This window comes from Denticeps clupeoides, chromosome 3, assembly GCF_900700375.1.
Source record: "Denticeps clupeoides chromosome 3, fDenClu1.1, whole genome shotgun sequence".
NCBI classification, from domain to species: domain Eukaryota; kingdom Metazoa; phylum Chordata; class Actinopteri; order Clupeiformes; family Denticipitidae; genus Denticeps; species Denticeps clupeoides.
Genome location: NC_041709.1, coordinates 9022493 through 9040029, shown reverse-complemented (window position 1 = coordinate 9040029; position 17537 = coordinate 9022493). Strand labels below are relative to the sequence as shown.

The 17537-nt window shown below is 40.6% G+C and overlaps 1 protein-coding gene across 1 annotated transcript; it reads left to right on the top strand.

The window, feature by feature from the left end:
* The first annotated feature begins 815 nt into the window (after positions 1-815).
* Positions 816-14158, top strand: gpr107 (G protein-coupled receptor 107). The gene is made up of 18 exons (XM_028972971.1): positions 816-924; positions 1135-1257; positions 1353-1403; positions 2557-2642; positions 2743-2870; positions 3396-3421; positions 3519-3578; positions 3684-3791; positions 4024-4157; positions 4784-4859; positions 4968-5041; positions 5369-5486; positions 5714-5844; positions 6008-6051; positions 7898-7947; positions 8867-8950; positions 9127-9251; positions 12486-14158. Exons 1-18 carry the CDS (start codon positions 826-828, stop codon positions 12574-12576), a joined length of 1608 nt encoding a protein of 535 aa, XP_028828804.1. The 5' UTR covers positions 816-825; the 3' UTR covers positions 12577-14158.
* The last annotated feature ends 3379 nt before the right edge of the window (positions 14159-17537 follow it).

The following is a 17537-nucleotide window of genomic DNA, read 5'->3' as shown; positions in this document are numbered from 1 at the left end:
TTTCACCCAGATACTGGTTCAGTCCTTAGTAATCTCACAACTGGACTACTGTAACTCCCTTCTAGCTGGTCTACCTCTATGTACCATCCAACCTCTACAACTACTACAAAATGCAGCAGCATGACTGATCTTCAACTTTCACAAATTCTCCCACACCACCCCTCTGCTACGTTCCCTCCACTGGCTCCCAGTAGCTGCACGCATCAGGTTCGAAATACTGATGCTGGCCTACAAAGCCAAACATGGAGCAGCACCATCCTACCTCACAGCCCTTATTACACCTCGCACTGCACCTCGTTTACTCCGAGCCTCCAGTACTGCTCGCCTGGCCCCCCCATCTCCGAAGGTACGAGGAAGGCATTCATCTAGACTCTTCTCCATCTTGGCCCCTCGGTGGTGGAATGAACTTCCCCTCGAGGTCAGAACAGCTCAGTCACTGAACACTTTCAAACGGCAGCTCAAGACCTTCCTCTTTAGAGAATAGTTAGATTAACTTGTAACCTTCATATTGTCTGTCTTATGTATAGAAAGTACAACAGAGGGAATAAAAAGATTATATTCATAGTTGGGGGTCCTAGTGAACCAGATGTAAATTCTCTATTGGACCAGACCTTTTAGGATCCAGTCACCAACAAGCAACAACAATTCCACTGCTATTAATAAAAACCTATTTTTAATTTGTACAATTGTTCAAGCAACATCTGTACTATTACTACTTGTAACAACGTTATTTATGGTGTGATGACATTATTATGATGGGGGCGGGGTCTGCGTCGGTTACGTCGCGTGAACTGTGACGCTGCCGGGCAGAGTGTCTCTTTAAAAATGGCGTCCGGCAGCAGCGGCGTACTTGCTGGCGCCTTCGTGCTTGTGGCGTTGTACCTCGGCGGAGCCCGCAGTCGGCTCCATCACCTGGTTCTGAAGGTGACAGTCAGTCGGCGCCCGTGTCCGGAGACGTGGTCGTGTTCCTGTGCAATAGGGTGTCGTTTCGGCGCCGAGCGTCACGCCGACGAGTTTGAGATTCGTGATTAGCCGCGTTCTCTCCGTACTAACGGAACGCGAATAATTACACGATTATGCGTGCAAGATGGAATTTTAATATGGACTGACGTGTGTGTGTGTGTGTTATTTTAGGATGACATCAGACAGAAGGTCCACCTGAACACCTTCGGCTTTTACAAGAACGGTTACATGACCGTGAACATGAACAGTCTGATGGTGAACGAGGTTCCCATCAGCGACGTTGACGGCACCACGGTGATTAAACCACTTTTCTTCCCGCCTTCCTAATCTTCTGCATCTGCATGGTGTCCCTGTCTCGGTAATGGAGGGTTTGCGCTGCTCTGTTTCAGCTGGGATTTATTTTGGACAAAACAAACAGCAACGGCTTCGCATCATACCTGGTAAGTGTTGTCTTAACGCATTTCACTACATTTACGTCATTTATCAGACACTTACAGTCAGTAGTTACAGGGACAGTCCCCCTGGTGAAACTCAGGGTTAAGTGTCTTGGTCAGGGACACACTCAGGGCCGGATCGAGACAGGCGTAGTGGGTACGCGGTGGCAGTGGAGGTGTGAAATGGGTGGGGTGTAACTGGATCGCACGTTGTCAGGCCTCTACCCAATGACCTGAGGCACACCATCACCCCAGACCACAACAAGGCGGAAGTTCCTCAGAGGGTAAATAAAAATAAAACAGAAAATAACCCTCAAATATTCCTCATCAGATTATAACTAATAACATGATGTTTACCTTATTTGGATATATGAAATATATTCGAACCCAACGATAACGCTTCACACTATTGCCAATATACAAGTTCAAGTTGAGCTTTATTGTCATGTCAGCTACATACATGTAAGACGGAACAACGTTTCTCCGGAACCTGATGCTACGTGTAACACTTAAACAAAGTTACGTACTGACAAAGTACAAGTGTGCGACACAGAAACCGGGCAACATAAAGTGCAGACATGGGACACGGGCAGTGCAAGGACAACGAGAATAACAATCCAGGCAGCGCAAGTCATGAAGGTGCAGAATAACAATATGCAAATGCTGCTGTAACAGAGACGTGCGGCTAAGTGGTCACACATTAGAAAGTTGCATAAAAAATATTCGTTTGAATATTTTGAAAAAACAACTTTTTCCCCTGTGAGTTCCAGTCATGATAAGTAGGCGAGACCACATGAAAACGGTTTGCTTGTGTGATTCCGTGTGCTGCTCCGTGATGCGATTTGGCTGGTGTATTGCACAGTGTATGCCCAGCTGAGAAACTTGACACCGGCTTATTTGCATACCAACAGTGAACCGGTCATCTAATTTGTGCTGTTTCCAGTGGATTTTTCAGCTTTTTTTCAGAATTTGTGGGTAATTTAATATTTTCTTTCTCAACTTTTTATTTAAGGGGGCATTGCCCCCTCTTGCCTCAGTGTAGCGCCAGACACTGTGGTAGTAATTGGGGCTTGAACCTGTGACTTTTTGATAATCTGAGTGGAATTCAAGTGTAATTGGTCAAGCACCATTTTTTTTTTCTTCCCCCTTCTCTGTACAGGATGATGACTTGGGTTTCTGTGTTTTGAAGAAGACTCCCAACAGTGATGCTGTTGTGTTATTGCTGCTGGACTTTGACTCTAATGAGTAAGTGTCTTAAAATGTTTACAGAGGTTAATAATATTAATGATCCAAAACACCAATCATCTTTATCTGTGTGACAACAAGCACATGCTTTTCTGTCCAGAGTGACTGTAAGGACATCAGCAGAACCAGGTCTCTTCCCCAAAATTATCCCTGTTCTGAATGAGGAAGTGGAAGTGCAAGAGAAAAAAAATATTCAAGAGAACAGAGAAGAAAAGACTTTGCACAAAGGTACAGCCTTCTTATTCACTCACCTTAGGCATCGAATTCTTTCTCGTGATATTTCAGTATGTGAATACGCTGATCAGAGACTCATAAGCTCCTGGTGGCTCTAATGGCCAAAATGGTGCCATTAAGCTTTAAGCATTTTTTGTTTGTTTTGTATTGATTTTTATTGCAGAAATGTACAGATATGTAAATATATTGACATGTAAAATTTCCTATAAATGCACAAAACACATGGATCAGCAGTCTCGTTGGTCAGGTCCTTCCGATGCTGTTTCATGAAAATTATGAAGCACAGAAATGTTTTTAGGTTTTTGTTTTAGGATTTTAGTTTTCTATACTCCCAATAGCTATAATGTACAAATATAAAAATGTATTAAGATGTGTTCTTTTAAATGTTATAGTTTATGACTACTTTCCTCTATGACCAATATTATTGATTTGAAGTCTTGAGTACATTTTATTGTAAATTCCTTTATACTTACATATACTATACTTTTCTTCTGTATTCTGTATTTTGTGGGGGTGTAGATCATGCCAGACGGGATGCACCAGTGGTGAGCCTCTCCCTTACATGATGTTTGCATTTAAAAGAAATGAACAACGATTTTATGATTCTTCTGAATTCCAACAATGTAATTCTTCGTCCATAAGTCCCCAAACACAGCCTTCAAATATCCACTGGAGCAGCGAGGTGACAGCTACTCGTTCCAGGTGGGGAAATGCCTTGAACTGGAGCACCAAGTTTCATGATGATCTTTTAAAGTGTGTGTGTGATCTGTGCTCCATGGTTCCTTTTTTGTTTTCGCTTTGCTATAGTTTCACTTCAAAGTCACCACGGATGACCAGCAAGGCTTGTATAACTTCTACTTCTACAACTGCTACAGCAAGGATGTGCAGACCAACCTGCTCAAGTTCAGCATCGATGTGAGCATCTCCTTCTCATTTTTTTTACATTTACCACATTTATCAGACGCCCTCATGCAGAGCGACTTACAATCAGTAGTTACAGGGACAGTCCCCCCCCCTGGAGCAACTTAGGGTAAAGTGTCTTGCTCAGGGACACAATGGTAGTATGTGGAATTTGAACCTGGGCCTTCTGTTTTTTTAAAATGGACATTTTATTAGGTGGCACTCTAACTCATTGTCTTCTTTTCAGATTGTCATTGAAGAGAAAAATCCTGACAGCTTCTTGTCTGCTGGAGAAATTCCTCTGCCCAAACTTTACATTGTCATGTCCATGTTTTTTTTCCTCATTGGAATATTGTGGGTCCATGTTCTCCGATCTCGAAGGTAAGTTTTGGGAAAACAGAATCTTTTCTGAACAAACCAGAGACTGAAAAATGAATGGTCAGTTTAAGGGAACATTTTATGTTATTAGCATTATTTAGGCTTCCTGATAATGAATGTTTGATGAATATTTCCATTTTGAAAATAACATTTTGGTCTAAATTTCCACTAATTGTGATTCCTTTTTTCCACTGACACTGAATATCCTTTCTAAACCTGAATTATTGTCAAATGAATTGCATAGCTAATCATTTATATGGTTCATTTGAATGGATGGGTCAAAGCATCTTTGAATCTTCAGGTATTGTACAGTATATATAATATACATTTTTCTAGGCTGATTTGTTTTAATGTATGACAGATGGGAGAATAAAACCAAAGACTTAAATAGAAGACATAATTTTGGCTTCTTATAGTGGATGTGCTTACACACAACTACCAGAAGAGGGCATCGAAGGGCTTTTTTCCACTTGCACACATTTTTAATATATTAACTGCTCAGTCAAATGAATAGATCCCAAGACAATAATGTTATTGCACTTGTTCTTTCTTTCTTGAGTATCTGTATAATAAATGTTCTAATAAAAATATAATGTATGTATGTTACTTTACTTTCCTCCTCCTTTTAGTGCGGACGTGTATAAAATCCACTGGCTCATGGCAGCTCTGCCGTTCACCAAGTCGCTTTCACTGGTCTTCCATGCTGTAAGTTCACTCACTGTATGTGTTGTCACTATTGCTTGTAGGTCTAGGATTTTGAGCTTGTCTGGTCTATAACGGTCCATTAATAATCATTTTTTATGATTCTTTCAGATTGACTACTACTACATTTCAAATCAAGGGTTTCCTATTGAAGGCTGGGCTGTTGTCTATTACATAACACACTTGTGAGTAATATGTAGAAGGTCTGTAAAGTAACATTTATGCTGGAAGAACAGAAAGCTGTGTTAGTGGTAGTAGTCTGAAGGTAGTAAAACTGAAGACCCATGTTCAAACCCCATTTACTACCATCATGTTTCTGAGCAAGACTCACAACCCTGAGTGTCTCCAATGGGACTGTCCTTGTGAATGTGGTGCATGAGCACACTCCAATTTGTTTAGAAAAATTAAAATAAAACAATTTTTTCCATCTTTTTGTACAGTTGCAATATATATAATAATTGCATGCAGTCCCTGAGGTCTGTTTTGATCTTTAAATTACTTTGTCCATTTAGACTGAAGGGGGCACTCTTGTTCATCACCATAGCACTGATAGGGACAGGCTGGGCCTTTGTCAAGCACATCCTGTCAGACAAAGACAAGAAGATCTTCATGATAGTCATCCCTCTTCAGGTAATAGTATCATCACTCTCTGTTCATGTAGTCATTTCTACAGCCCACTGCACAGCAACAGACTGACATTGAGGAAACTTACTCCCACACATGGAATTGAAACCACATAAAAGCTGCATCTGAGATAATTCATTGGCCTCATGGTTTCCCGGTCTTATATGATAAATTTTACTTGACTTGTCTCTGGCAAGTGCACAGCAATGTAGTACATGTTCTCTATGGACTAGGTTCTGGCCAATGTGGCCTACATCATCATCGAGTCAACTGAGGAGGGCAGCTCAGAATACGGGCTTTGGATGGAGATCCTCTTCCTTGTGGACCTGTTGTGCTGTGGGGCCATCCTTTTCCCTGTTGTCTGGTATGTACTCCTCATATTCACTGTGGCCCTAACAGAACTCCAGGCAAGAGGCTGTCATCTTATATGTAGCCACCACACCAAGCAAATTGTGCTTTTCATTTCAGCCTGGTGTGGAGACTGGTATATTTTTTACTATATATCTACTTTTTTCTTCTGTATGCAGGTCTATCAGACATCTTCAAGAAGCCTCAGCAACAGATGGGAAAGGTATGTTGCTGCTGTCTCGAATAAACCATATCCGTATGTCTTTTATGTGCAAAATATAAGCAATTGTTCCTAGAACAAATATTCACAATTTCAATGCAGTTTGAATGAATGCAACTAACATATTTAATATATTTATGATTTGGCATTTTTGTTTGAAATATATGTACCAGAAGTTTAAAACCTTTCTGTCTTATACTGGCAACAAGTGAATAAATGCTTCAATGGATTTTAGCTTGCATGTGTACAGCATAGCTGTATGTCAACACAAAGCTGTTTGACACAATCAAAATTTACATCATATCTGAAAACAATGACACTGACCGAAAGCACAGTATGTATTAGACTAATAATTGATTCCAGATGTACACTAAACATTATATTACACCAGTTCCCAACCTTTTTTTCATGATGCCCCCCCCAATTCCTTCCTGCATACAAACATTAATAGAGTAAAAAGATTTATTACAAACTTTTATTTGCAAAAAATATTAGAGCTGTAATTGTATATTAGAGCTGTAATTGTCCCTAAAAAGTTTGTCCCAACCTGAGCCGATTGTTATATTGTGTGGTGCATTTAAATAAATAACATTCTCACATTCAGTGTATTTACATTTCTATACAGCCATAACCCTGTGAGCTCTTGCAATGTTCAGCTTTTAAAACCCTAGCCTTCTTTGCATGCTACGGGCACGAGACCAAGAGGGAAAGGACATGTGCGGGTTTAAAATATAATGACCGGTTGCTTGCCTCTGCATCTCTCTTGTGAGAATTAAAATGAATCACCTAACAACGGTGGCCAAGAATTGCAAATCAATTGAACATTGATTTGAACAACTTTACTTCGTGTGAAACACTTTCTCACCAATGTAAATGTTAGCGTGTGGAATAGCAGCAGCAGTGTCTATATTAAACAGACAGATTGCCTGCTCATAGCCTAAAACATCCTGCCCAAGAAGAATTGGTTGATTGCGTTAGACACAGATCTGCTGGGACCGTTTGGCATTCGGCAGAATGCTTTTGGACTGCTCAAAATCACAGCTAGGCATGTTCTCCCCTCGCATCTAACTAATCCAACAGATGTTAGGGCACCGTTGCATTTTTGCATACTTTAAACCAGCAGTGCCTCTGGTGCTCCCTCAAAATGACATGCTTAAAACAAGCCTCGGTGGAAGCTGATGCATTCATTCATCAGTTTCCCTTCAGGGCTGAAAGGAGGACGGCCCTGTTACATAACAATCCGGGGAGGTTTGGGTTAAAGCATGCTTCAGGTATACCCAGGGGAATTGACCTCCCTCCTGCAGATGAAGGCTGCAGGCTTCCTCTCAACTCACCCCACCCTGACTCATGTTCTGCTGCCTCTGCAGGCCCTTGCTCAGTGTGAGCTAAATGATTTCAGCGTGGAGCCCATTACTGCGGCTCCCCACCTCCACTTTGTCCTGTGGAGGGGGAGAAGGGAGGGCAGGCCATTTCAGAAGCCACTGATGTTCTGTGGGTTTTTCTTTGAGTAACATGTAATCATTTTATATTGGATTTTCTGTTTCCTCCTGTTGTCCCTGTCAAGTTCAAGGTCTAGTTAGTTAGGGATCATGTTATTAGCCTTAACAATAAAAAAAAAAACAAAACAACATAATACGTTATCATTTTCCCAAGTACTCTGCTGTAAAAGCAGCTCAATCACACATATTGAGTTCATCCATAGATTTTAGCATTAAAGTGCAGAACTAGAGAAACAGACAGAAACCTGTAATTTTGTATAAACATCTTACTATGTTTTACAGGAATACAAATTATTCAGATGACCAACAGGTTTGTGCTAACTAACCAGGTTTGCTTGGTCTTTATCTAGCTGCAATCAACCTTGCCCAGCTGAAGCTGTTCAGACACTACTATGTGATGGTAAGTATACTTTGTACACACACACACACACACCAAATTTAGATGTCAGATTTTTTTCTCTCCTGTTTTTTTTTCTGTATGACTGTAAACACTGACAGTCTATTTAAATTCAAATGCTTTTGACCAACTGTGTATGCAATCCTTTCTCCTGTGTAATATTATTCTTACTCAGCAGCATGCTGATGGCATTCCTTCAACTGAAATTGACCATTTTATGATTTATGTGACATTGTCTGGCTTTTAAATTTTTGTCTCTCTCATTCTGATTCGGCATCTCAATTTTGCAGCCCTTCTTTCATGCATGATTATACCTGGTTCCATAATATGTTGGATCAGCGGTGCAAAATGTGCATTTATTCCACTCAGTCCTCCCTCAGGCAGCTCTGACCCCCTACCTGCTCTTTTCTGTATTAAAGGGCTTGGTTAATGCCCCTCTCTGAGCTCCACTCAGAGCTGCAGAGCTCAGCCTTTAACAATTGGAGAACAATGGGGGGGCCTACAGCACAGCTGCATTTGTGCCACATTTTGTAATGGTCCTAGTCATTAGGTGCATAGTTTCTGCTAACATGTTTTCTTTTATATATTTCAGTAACCTGATTAGAATCTGATTAGAACTAGCCACATTGATGTAACATTAATGTAGCATATACAGTAGTCCTCTTCTTCCTACAATTGACACGGCAAAGGTTTTACACAGGATGCACCTCCTGGCGCAACCCTCTCTATTTACATGGGCTTGGGACCAGCACCAAGAAATACATTGTCACCTGCATCCCCTAGTGGCTGGGTTAGTGTAGCACATACAGTAAACATCATTTTAACTGTTTTCTGCCTGATCACAACAGGGTGCAGTTGTTATGATCATGACATTTCCCATGGAACATAATGGTGTAATGCTTACTCTCTCTGTTTCCTTCAGATTGTATGCTATATCTATTTTACCCGCATAATCGCCATTCTTATTAAAATCATAGTGCCGTTCCAGTGGAAATGGCTGTACCAGGTATGTTAAGAGGCTCCTAGTGCATTCCACAAAATGTTAATCATAATTTATGTAAATGTATCTATATATATGTGATATCTCAAAAATAAATAAAATTTTGCTATTAACAAAGAATGTGTGCGTGCCAAATAGATAATTTCTGTTTTGTTTCTTTTGGGGGGACTGGGGGGTTTTAGCTGCTGGATGAGTTGGCCACATTGACATTCTTCTTCCTTACGGGGCACAAGTTTCGTCCAGCTTCCTACAACCCATATCTGCTGCTTTCAGTGGAGGATGAAGAAGACCTTGAGATGGATGATGTGTAAGATTTCCATTTCTTTTTCTCCAAGTTAGCAGTTTGGTGCAGAGGGGCTTATTTAATCAATACATTACTTGTGTAGAGATGGACTTTATATCTCATGCTCTACATGAGATATAAAGTTTGTCATTTAAAATTTTCATGGCCTCACATAAGAGAGGCTGTTAGGTCAGTCTATGGAGAAAGTGTAGTTTCAAAATTCCCGAATAAATATCATAACATTCACAAATACTGTGTATTTCTTGATTCAGCAACAAATGTAACAAGATTCACAAATATAATTTATTTACTTGCATATGATTGTAACACCATTCACAAATAAATAAATCAAATTACATCAGTGCAGTTACACGCATTAACAAAACGATAAACCTGCATTTACGAATCACCGTATATATTTGTGCATACCTTTACATTTATTTGTGGATTTTTAAAACTTCCCTGACTGCGCTCGATTCACAAATGTTTCACAAATTCACACAATATTGTGCTACTTTTGCACATTTTCATAATTTCTTGGAAAAAGTGAATTGGGACAAAAGTTGTAAATACAACGCAAATCCTCACGTGTTTTGCTTTAAAGTTTAAAAGTGAAGTGATTGTCACATGTGATACACAGCAGCACAGCACACGATGCACACAGTGAAATTTGTCCTCTGCATTTAACCCATCACCCTGAGTGAGCAGTGGGCAGCCATGACAAGCGCCCGGGGAGCAGTGTGTGGGGACGGTGCTTTGCTCAGTGGCACCTCAGTGGCACCTTGGCGGATCGGGAATCGAACCTGCAACCCTCTGATTACAGAGCCGCTTCCTTAACCGCTAGGCCACCACTGCCCCTGCTGTGGTAGTAACTGTGTTTCGGCTGAATTTAAATGAAAGTTTCCCCACTCACTCATGTCAAGTGGTGTCAGTCAGTCACATGTCAACACAGATAGCCTGGTGTCTGGACAAACCCTGGATACAAGAATACAATTCGAAATTCTCTGAACAGGTTAAATGCAAAATCCTTACAACCCAATGAAAAGAGAAGTTCAAGTGCAGATGTCCACTATGAGTGTCCATCACCAGAGCATTTTATATCGCATGTATTCACATCTGTATGGGCAGGGTGACCTGACACAAGTTAACACAGGCATGTTCCAATAGACCATAACCAGCAGATAAATGTACAGCAGGAACACCATGCAGACTTGCTTTTTACTTTTCGGTGAGTGTGGCACAGCGTGATCAGTTGCAGCATTTTAGACCTTAACTATCTTCATACAGTCAGTGCAGCTCCATTACCAGCTGTGCCCTGGTTCCCTCCAACCCTTGTGTGGTGCCCAGAGGACCTTTACCCTGGCAGGAGAGCCCAGAATCTACCCCAATTACAGGAAGTGACACGCCCGTACACCTGCTCTGAGCTTTCGCCATTGCCAGAGAAGCGTTCCTGCTAATCCCCATCTTGCGCTGTTTTTTCCTGAGACACTTAATCACTGTCGATGCCGCATGTTTTACTCTGTACTTTTCCTTTTTTGGGCATCACAGTTGAGTGCATCTCTGCATGTTACCCCAATCCAGTTCCTACCTTGACACAACCCACCCACCTGCTCCTCTTGCCGCATGCCTCATCCCCTCAGGCGCTGCACTCATTTCTCCCCCCTTTTCTTGTGTCCGAGGTCTTCCAGAAATAGACTACTGGAACCTTGTGTCCTTGTTCCTTTTCCACCTTTTCTTCCTTCCCAGTTTCCCCCCAGTGTGTTTCTTCCACTTGTCCCCGGTAGGCAATTTATTCATCCTCCAAACTGAATGGGGCCAAATTTGTGCTATTTTCTTAACCTATTTTCTTTCCCATTTTGGCTGTGTGTGTGTAGCCAAGGCTGACTCAGGTGTCCCATTTGTGTCTGAGCATTAAAAATCAAAGTGAGTAGTTAAAGGTAGATGAAACAAGAACCGGAGCTGGAGTGGGCCTGGTTGACTGACCCTGGTACAGTTCTCCGGTCAGGCTGAGGATCGATTTTAATCAGACACTAGTGCCTCTGAAAGAACCTGTTAATTCTAAAAGAATCTGGGGTACCGAGTGCTACCCGATGCCACCTTCAGTGACTGAAGGTGTGCTTTGTCCTCACTTCATACTCAAGCACCATGTTGTAAGGGACATGGCAGCCAGCTGTTGCTATCAGGCTGTAGTAGGTGCTGCCCCCTCTGTTAGGCCTGAATAGCCAAGGAACCAGTCCAGCCTGCCTCGGGCTTCTCTCTGCAAGAGAATCTGCACAAGTGGGTCACCCGCCTGGAGAGCTGGCAACAGGTTTCAAGCCGTGGGAGTAGCAGTCGGACTCCCTGTGTAGTCTTGCTGATACATTTAGCAGTGCTAATACAGGTAGAAACAGTGCTAGATCTGTTTTTGTTTTTAAATGATTGCCAAGCCCCTTTTAGCTCACTGTTGTCCAAATAGGATGAAAGAGGCTTAGTACAGTGTGAAGGTAAACATGTACGACTTATCCAACTGATGAATTAAAAATAGTTACCTTTATTCAGATAATCTGGGTCCTGTTCTGCCTGGACAAGTGACCTCCGAAGAGGCCATATCACAGTTTTTACATCTCCAGACATTTTACATGTTTACGGTGTGGACATTTATGCCCACCTGCATAATACCATCTCAACCCGACTCTACTCGACTCACCAGCATAAGAAGTCCAACTTGCATAAGGTTTTCATTTTATCCAAATTACCTCAGCAGCATAAAGCATTCTTTATGGCACTACAATAGTATGTGATTCCTAAATATTTAAGTGCAAATTAGAGAGCAGCTCTTTTTGACTGTTAAATGATAAAAAAGTAACACATTTAAATGATTGTACCCTCCCAAAAGTTCAATGTGAATTGTGGCATTAGATCTGCAAATACTGTGTTACTTCCATTCTTTGCACCTCTCACCAGACCAAATGCTTTAACTTGCATTTGCACAAATATAAACTATTTTACCCAAACTATTTTGTTCTCTTAACTACACACTGTGAAAAGAAGTTCTTTTTCAGATCTGAATGGTTTCACAAAAGAACAGCATCTTCAGTACCATATTCATGCCAGTATGAGTCTTGACCAGAGCTGTTGAAGCATTAAGTACACATTTGTGTTTGTGGAATGACCTTAGGGATGTTCTTATATCAATATTTCATACTGCAATTTTTTGCCATTACCCACACAAAGAAAAACATGCTTTTCCTTAAAGATTATTCTAACATATGTTTCCAGGGTCACCACATCAACAGCAATGGGAGAAGGCGTGAAGAAGGTGAAGAAGATTTCAAATGGGCCCTCAGAGGAGCGAGAGAGTATGGCATGATGGGATATGCAGTCCCTTTTCTCTGGACTCGCATGGAAAAAGGAGTGTTGAACATCCATGCCCATCTCCTTGAACTGTTTTTTCTTTTTTTTCTGGATTTTTCAGAAACCTCCACAGATCACTGGTCACTGTAGTTATGAAGTACTTGCTTTGGTTCTGTGCTTTACACTTATTTTTTTTTTACCAGTTGTGTTTTGTTGTTTTTTTTATTTTTATTTTTTTATTATTAAGTTATTGGCAGTGTATGGTACATAGTCCAGCAGCCATGGCGATTTTACCAGGAACACATAAAAAGATGAGTTAATATAAAAGTTGTGTTGCTGGTTAACAGCCTGGAATACAGCCACCGTATAGCCATTAATAAATAACATGCTTGACTCAATCTCTTACAAGTAACAGGGACAAGCTGAATAAAACCAAATTTTGCACCGGATTCAAGAACACTTTTTGTTCAGGGCTATTTAGTCAGGCCTAATCTTACTGGACAGTGTGAAGTGAATTTAGAAGCTTGACCATGTTTTCTTTTCATATTCTGTTTTTTTTTTGTTGAATGTATAATGGCTAGTAATGGGAAAGTATAAGGTGGCTGAAAATACTGTAATATTTTGTGATTAATCTAGACTGTGAATTTTGGATGATCAAATGCTATATTTGAGAACACACCTTCAGGGAATCTTGTATAGGCTAAACATATTTACTACTGAAATAATTTTAAAAAAGCCTTCAAAACATATTGGCCAAGTGCAGTTCTGGATCCTGTCACACCCATTTTTTCAAAACCATGAAAAAAATTGGAGAACCTGCAACCCTCCAGAACTGAACTTAATCACTCCTGTCCTAGCATTGCATTGTTTTCCTATGGCTGTTTTGATTGGTATTTCAACGTTTGATGTAATTGTGGCCAAAGCATAATAATGGTGGCTTAAACTTTTATTTCTATGACTCAACAATGGTCCATGGAAGAATATTTTGCACGGTACTTGGTCAGATATACTTTATAAATTGATTGTGAGCAGTGGGGATTACGTTCTATACCACTTTTTGCGCTTTATTTAAACATTGTACAGTAAACAATGGTTTTCTTTTGTTTGTTTCATGATTTAAAGGGCATTGTAAAGAGGATCCTATACAAAAATTCTGGGAGGTTCACATAAAGATTAAGCTGCCGATTTATTATGCTGTCTATTAAACAACTGACTAATTTATTTACTTGGGCATTTGAACAGGAATTGAAATGCATAATTATTATAATGTATGTTTTGGTATTGAAGCCTATGGCCTGCACCACTTTAATGGCACCTTACTTCTATGAGTAGAACATGCTCACCCACATGGTACATGTATTGGCCCGAATGTTTATGATGGCTGAGTCTCATTTTATCTCACTGTTAAGGAGTTAAGGAGTTAAGGAGTAACTAGTTGCAGAAGTATGAAGTTAAGCATTGTTTTTTTTATACCTATTATGTCCTACAATTTCCCATTATTAACAACTAGATGCTGATCTTGTGTTTAAGTTAAAATAATCTGCTTTTAGTGTATTTTTTTAATTCAGAAATTATTGATTAAATCACTTGTTTCTGCACGTCACTGCTCTTATTTGTGGCCATTATGGGGCATTTGATGTTGTAGTGCTCTAGTCACACAAATGGATGGGTTAACTGATGGGTTAGCAAACCTGGGCATGACCAGCACATCTAAATAAGAAGACTCTATTTTATTCACTCTGTTGTAGATTCTGTTGTAGAGACTTAAGCACGCCTCTATTGTTTGACACATTAATTTAGCGGGTTCAGGACACCTTTCTTACACTTTGTGTAAGAACCTCGAATTCTGAACATTTGTAAAGAAATTAGCACCTAAGTCTACAAGCCAAGCGCTTAAGGTCATACCAAATTAGCTGTTTTCCGTCGAGATCTGGCAACGCCAGAATTGATCACTTCATCCATGGTAACATGGCAGCTCTGGACAAGGGCGCCTGCCACATGCCTTAAATGTAAATGTACCGCGTACAGCCGCAGGCCCCCGCTTTAGCCGGGAGACTGGTGTCGACGTCCGGATGCGTGCAGGTACTTTTCACTTCTGTGTGTCAACTTTATTTCAGCAACACGGACCCTCAATCGTGTTGACATTTCATGCATTATTTTCAATGTTTTGCTATAGTGGGTGACGGAAGTAAAAAACATATACATCATCATCCTTATATTAATGTACATTAATATATACATTAATGTATATATCCTTAATGTATCAATATATCATCCTTGTACATTATAGTATATAGTAATATAGTATGTACATTAATAATGTACATTAATACTGTTATTTGTGCAATCCGTATAGTCTATGTGGATATAGAGCTGGAGTCCAAAACAAGAAACACATTTAATATTTTTTTGTAGCAGGAGAAAGTGAAGTACGTTTGTTGAACAAGGTACCTTTCTCCCTTCATGGCTACTTTAACATGAGTGAAGGATAAGAAAGTGTTCAGCATAAACCTTCAGGACTGTTGGAGAACCATCCCGTTGTCTAACTTAAGGTGGTGGAGAGAAGCCAAGAGTGAGCAATGCTGCCATCACAGCAAAAAATTCCCTGATTTGGATCGAGACTCTACCGTTTTTTTGGTTTGTTACCTAACCTCATATGTGTTATTTCATAGTCCAGTGTCTTCAGTTTTGTTCCATAATGTGAAAAGGTGCAGTTTTCTATTTAAGTGCCCATAATCACCCCGCAGTCTGCATTAAGACTGGGTGAGCTGCATTAACGGATTAGCCTAAATTTCCCCCATCCCCCCTAAAACGTGCTCCCCTGTAAAATAGTTTTCTTTGTAAGGTGCTTATTCCAGCCTGCCCTGCCCCGAGGGGTTCAGCAGTGACCTGCGGCAAGGGCAGGATGGTGCTAGAGCTGCACACTGTATCAGTGGGTAACACTGAACACAGCTTCCGTTACAGGCTCTTTCCAGTCAATGATAATTGTCACCTTTATAGGGTAAGTTATAAGGTTCGGCAGTGGTGGCCTTGCCGTTAAGGAAGCGGCCCCGTAATCAGAAGGTTGCTGGTTCGAATCCCGATCTGCCAAGGTGCCACTGAGGTGACACTGAGCAAAGCACCTTCCCCACACACTGCTCCCCGGGCGCCTGTCACGGCTGCCCACTGTTCACTCAGGGTGATGGGTTAAATGCAGAGGACAAATTTCACTGTGTGCACCGTGTGCTGTACTGCCGTGTGTCACATGTGACAATCACTACACTTTAAACTTTAGGTTCAAAAGTTGAAGTTCATATAGAATTGTCCTTTTTTTCCGAAAAAAACTCTAAATGGGTTTTGAATAGAATAACAAATACCAATCGACAAAGTTTGACATAATGATGTAGCTTTTAACACACTTGGTTTTACAAACACAATTCAATTGGACGTTTTCACCCATTTGATGTCTTTTGAAATGCACCAAATAATTGTTTCCCATCCAAAAAAGACATTTCTAAATGATTTTTAATGTACAGTGGTGTAAAACTTCTTAAATCATCTCAATACACCTCAACTAGTTTGGAGTTTTATTTTCACTATATCACTGGTTTGGTTTGGTTTGGTTGCTCTGTTTTTCAGGAGGGTGGATTATCCAGCATGCTACAGAGACAGAGACAGATTGCACTGCAGACTCGGCGTATAGATACGGTTATTTTTGTGTCAGAGCATAATAAATATTTAAAGGCATTTCACTCTTGGGAAAGAATAGTGTACTTCTGAATACCATGTTATGCTGCTTTATTTGTGGTCCAGATATGTACTTACATTGCCACAGCCTGACTGAACACTCAATACTCAAAAAAGTCTACCTTTTAAAAAATGAAAAATTGGATAATGCAATCAGTTCAAAACCCCAAGCTGAGAGAGGTAAGCAATGTAAATGGTGCTTTAGTATGTTACATTTTAGTAGTGGGACCATAAAACAATAAAGAAATACGTATACCATTGATACAGTTGTATTTAGTATTTGTGAGAAATGCACAGGAAAAAAAGATGCTGTGAAGGCTGCTAGAATGGCTGATATTCTGATAGAATAATTCTTAATGGAACAAATTGATTCCCACCCTTATTAGATCCCTCATCAGAATCAATTAGAGAGTCTTTTCTCATGGAGTTTTAGACATGGACTGCCCTGGAGGCACGTTTATCGCTGGTTGCTGGTGCTTCCTAATGCGTGGTAATTCATGCAGAGTTGCTCCAAGCTTGTTGCCATATTTCATTTTTATCCAGAAAACATGTTTTATGAACATCAATAGTCCATATGGATGGACTGAGGAAAGGCAGTCTGCAGTGCAAATGAATGCAGTACAAACAGCTTGCACTGTTTTGTCTTAACAAATCTGTTGCCAGAGGGCTAAAACAACCTGTTTAAAACCTGTTTGAGGCAGGATTGTCCAGTGCAACGAAGACCTGAGATCCTTTCACTCCCTTTTTAGTTGCTAGGAGCCACCTCCACTCTTTAGTTTGTTCATGAAAAAAAATCCCATATAATAATGCAAGGGCCAATAAGCAGAAAGTGCAGCCTGAGGACCTCAGGCTGATTGAAAAATTGCAGCCGCAAACAAACGCAGCCCACACAGACCTCAGCGGGTTCACTGCACTGCGTCTAAAGGGCTGAGGAGGAACATGTACGCTTATCTCAGCAGTCGCTGCCTTCAGAAGATGGTTTACAGCTTGTTTGCGTTGTTGTTTTACATTTACATTTACAGCATTTATCAGACGCCCTTATCCAGAGCGACTTACAATCAGTAGTTACAGGGACAGTCCCCCCCTGGAGCAACTTAGGGTTAAGTGTCTTGCTCAGGGACACAATGGTAGTAAGTGGGATTTTAACCCGGGTCTTCTGGTTCATAGGCGAGTGTGTTATCCACTAGTCTACTACCATCCCATTCATCACATAGACATTTTGTGTGTTTTTTGTCGCTTTGTGAAGCATTT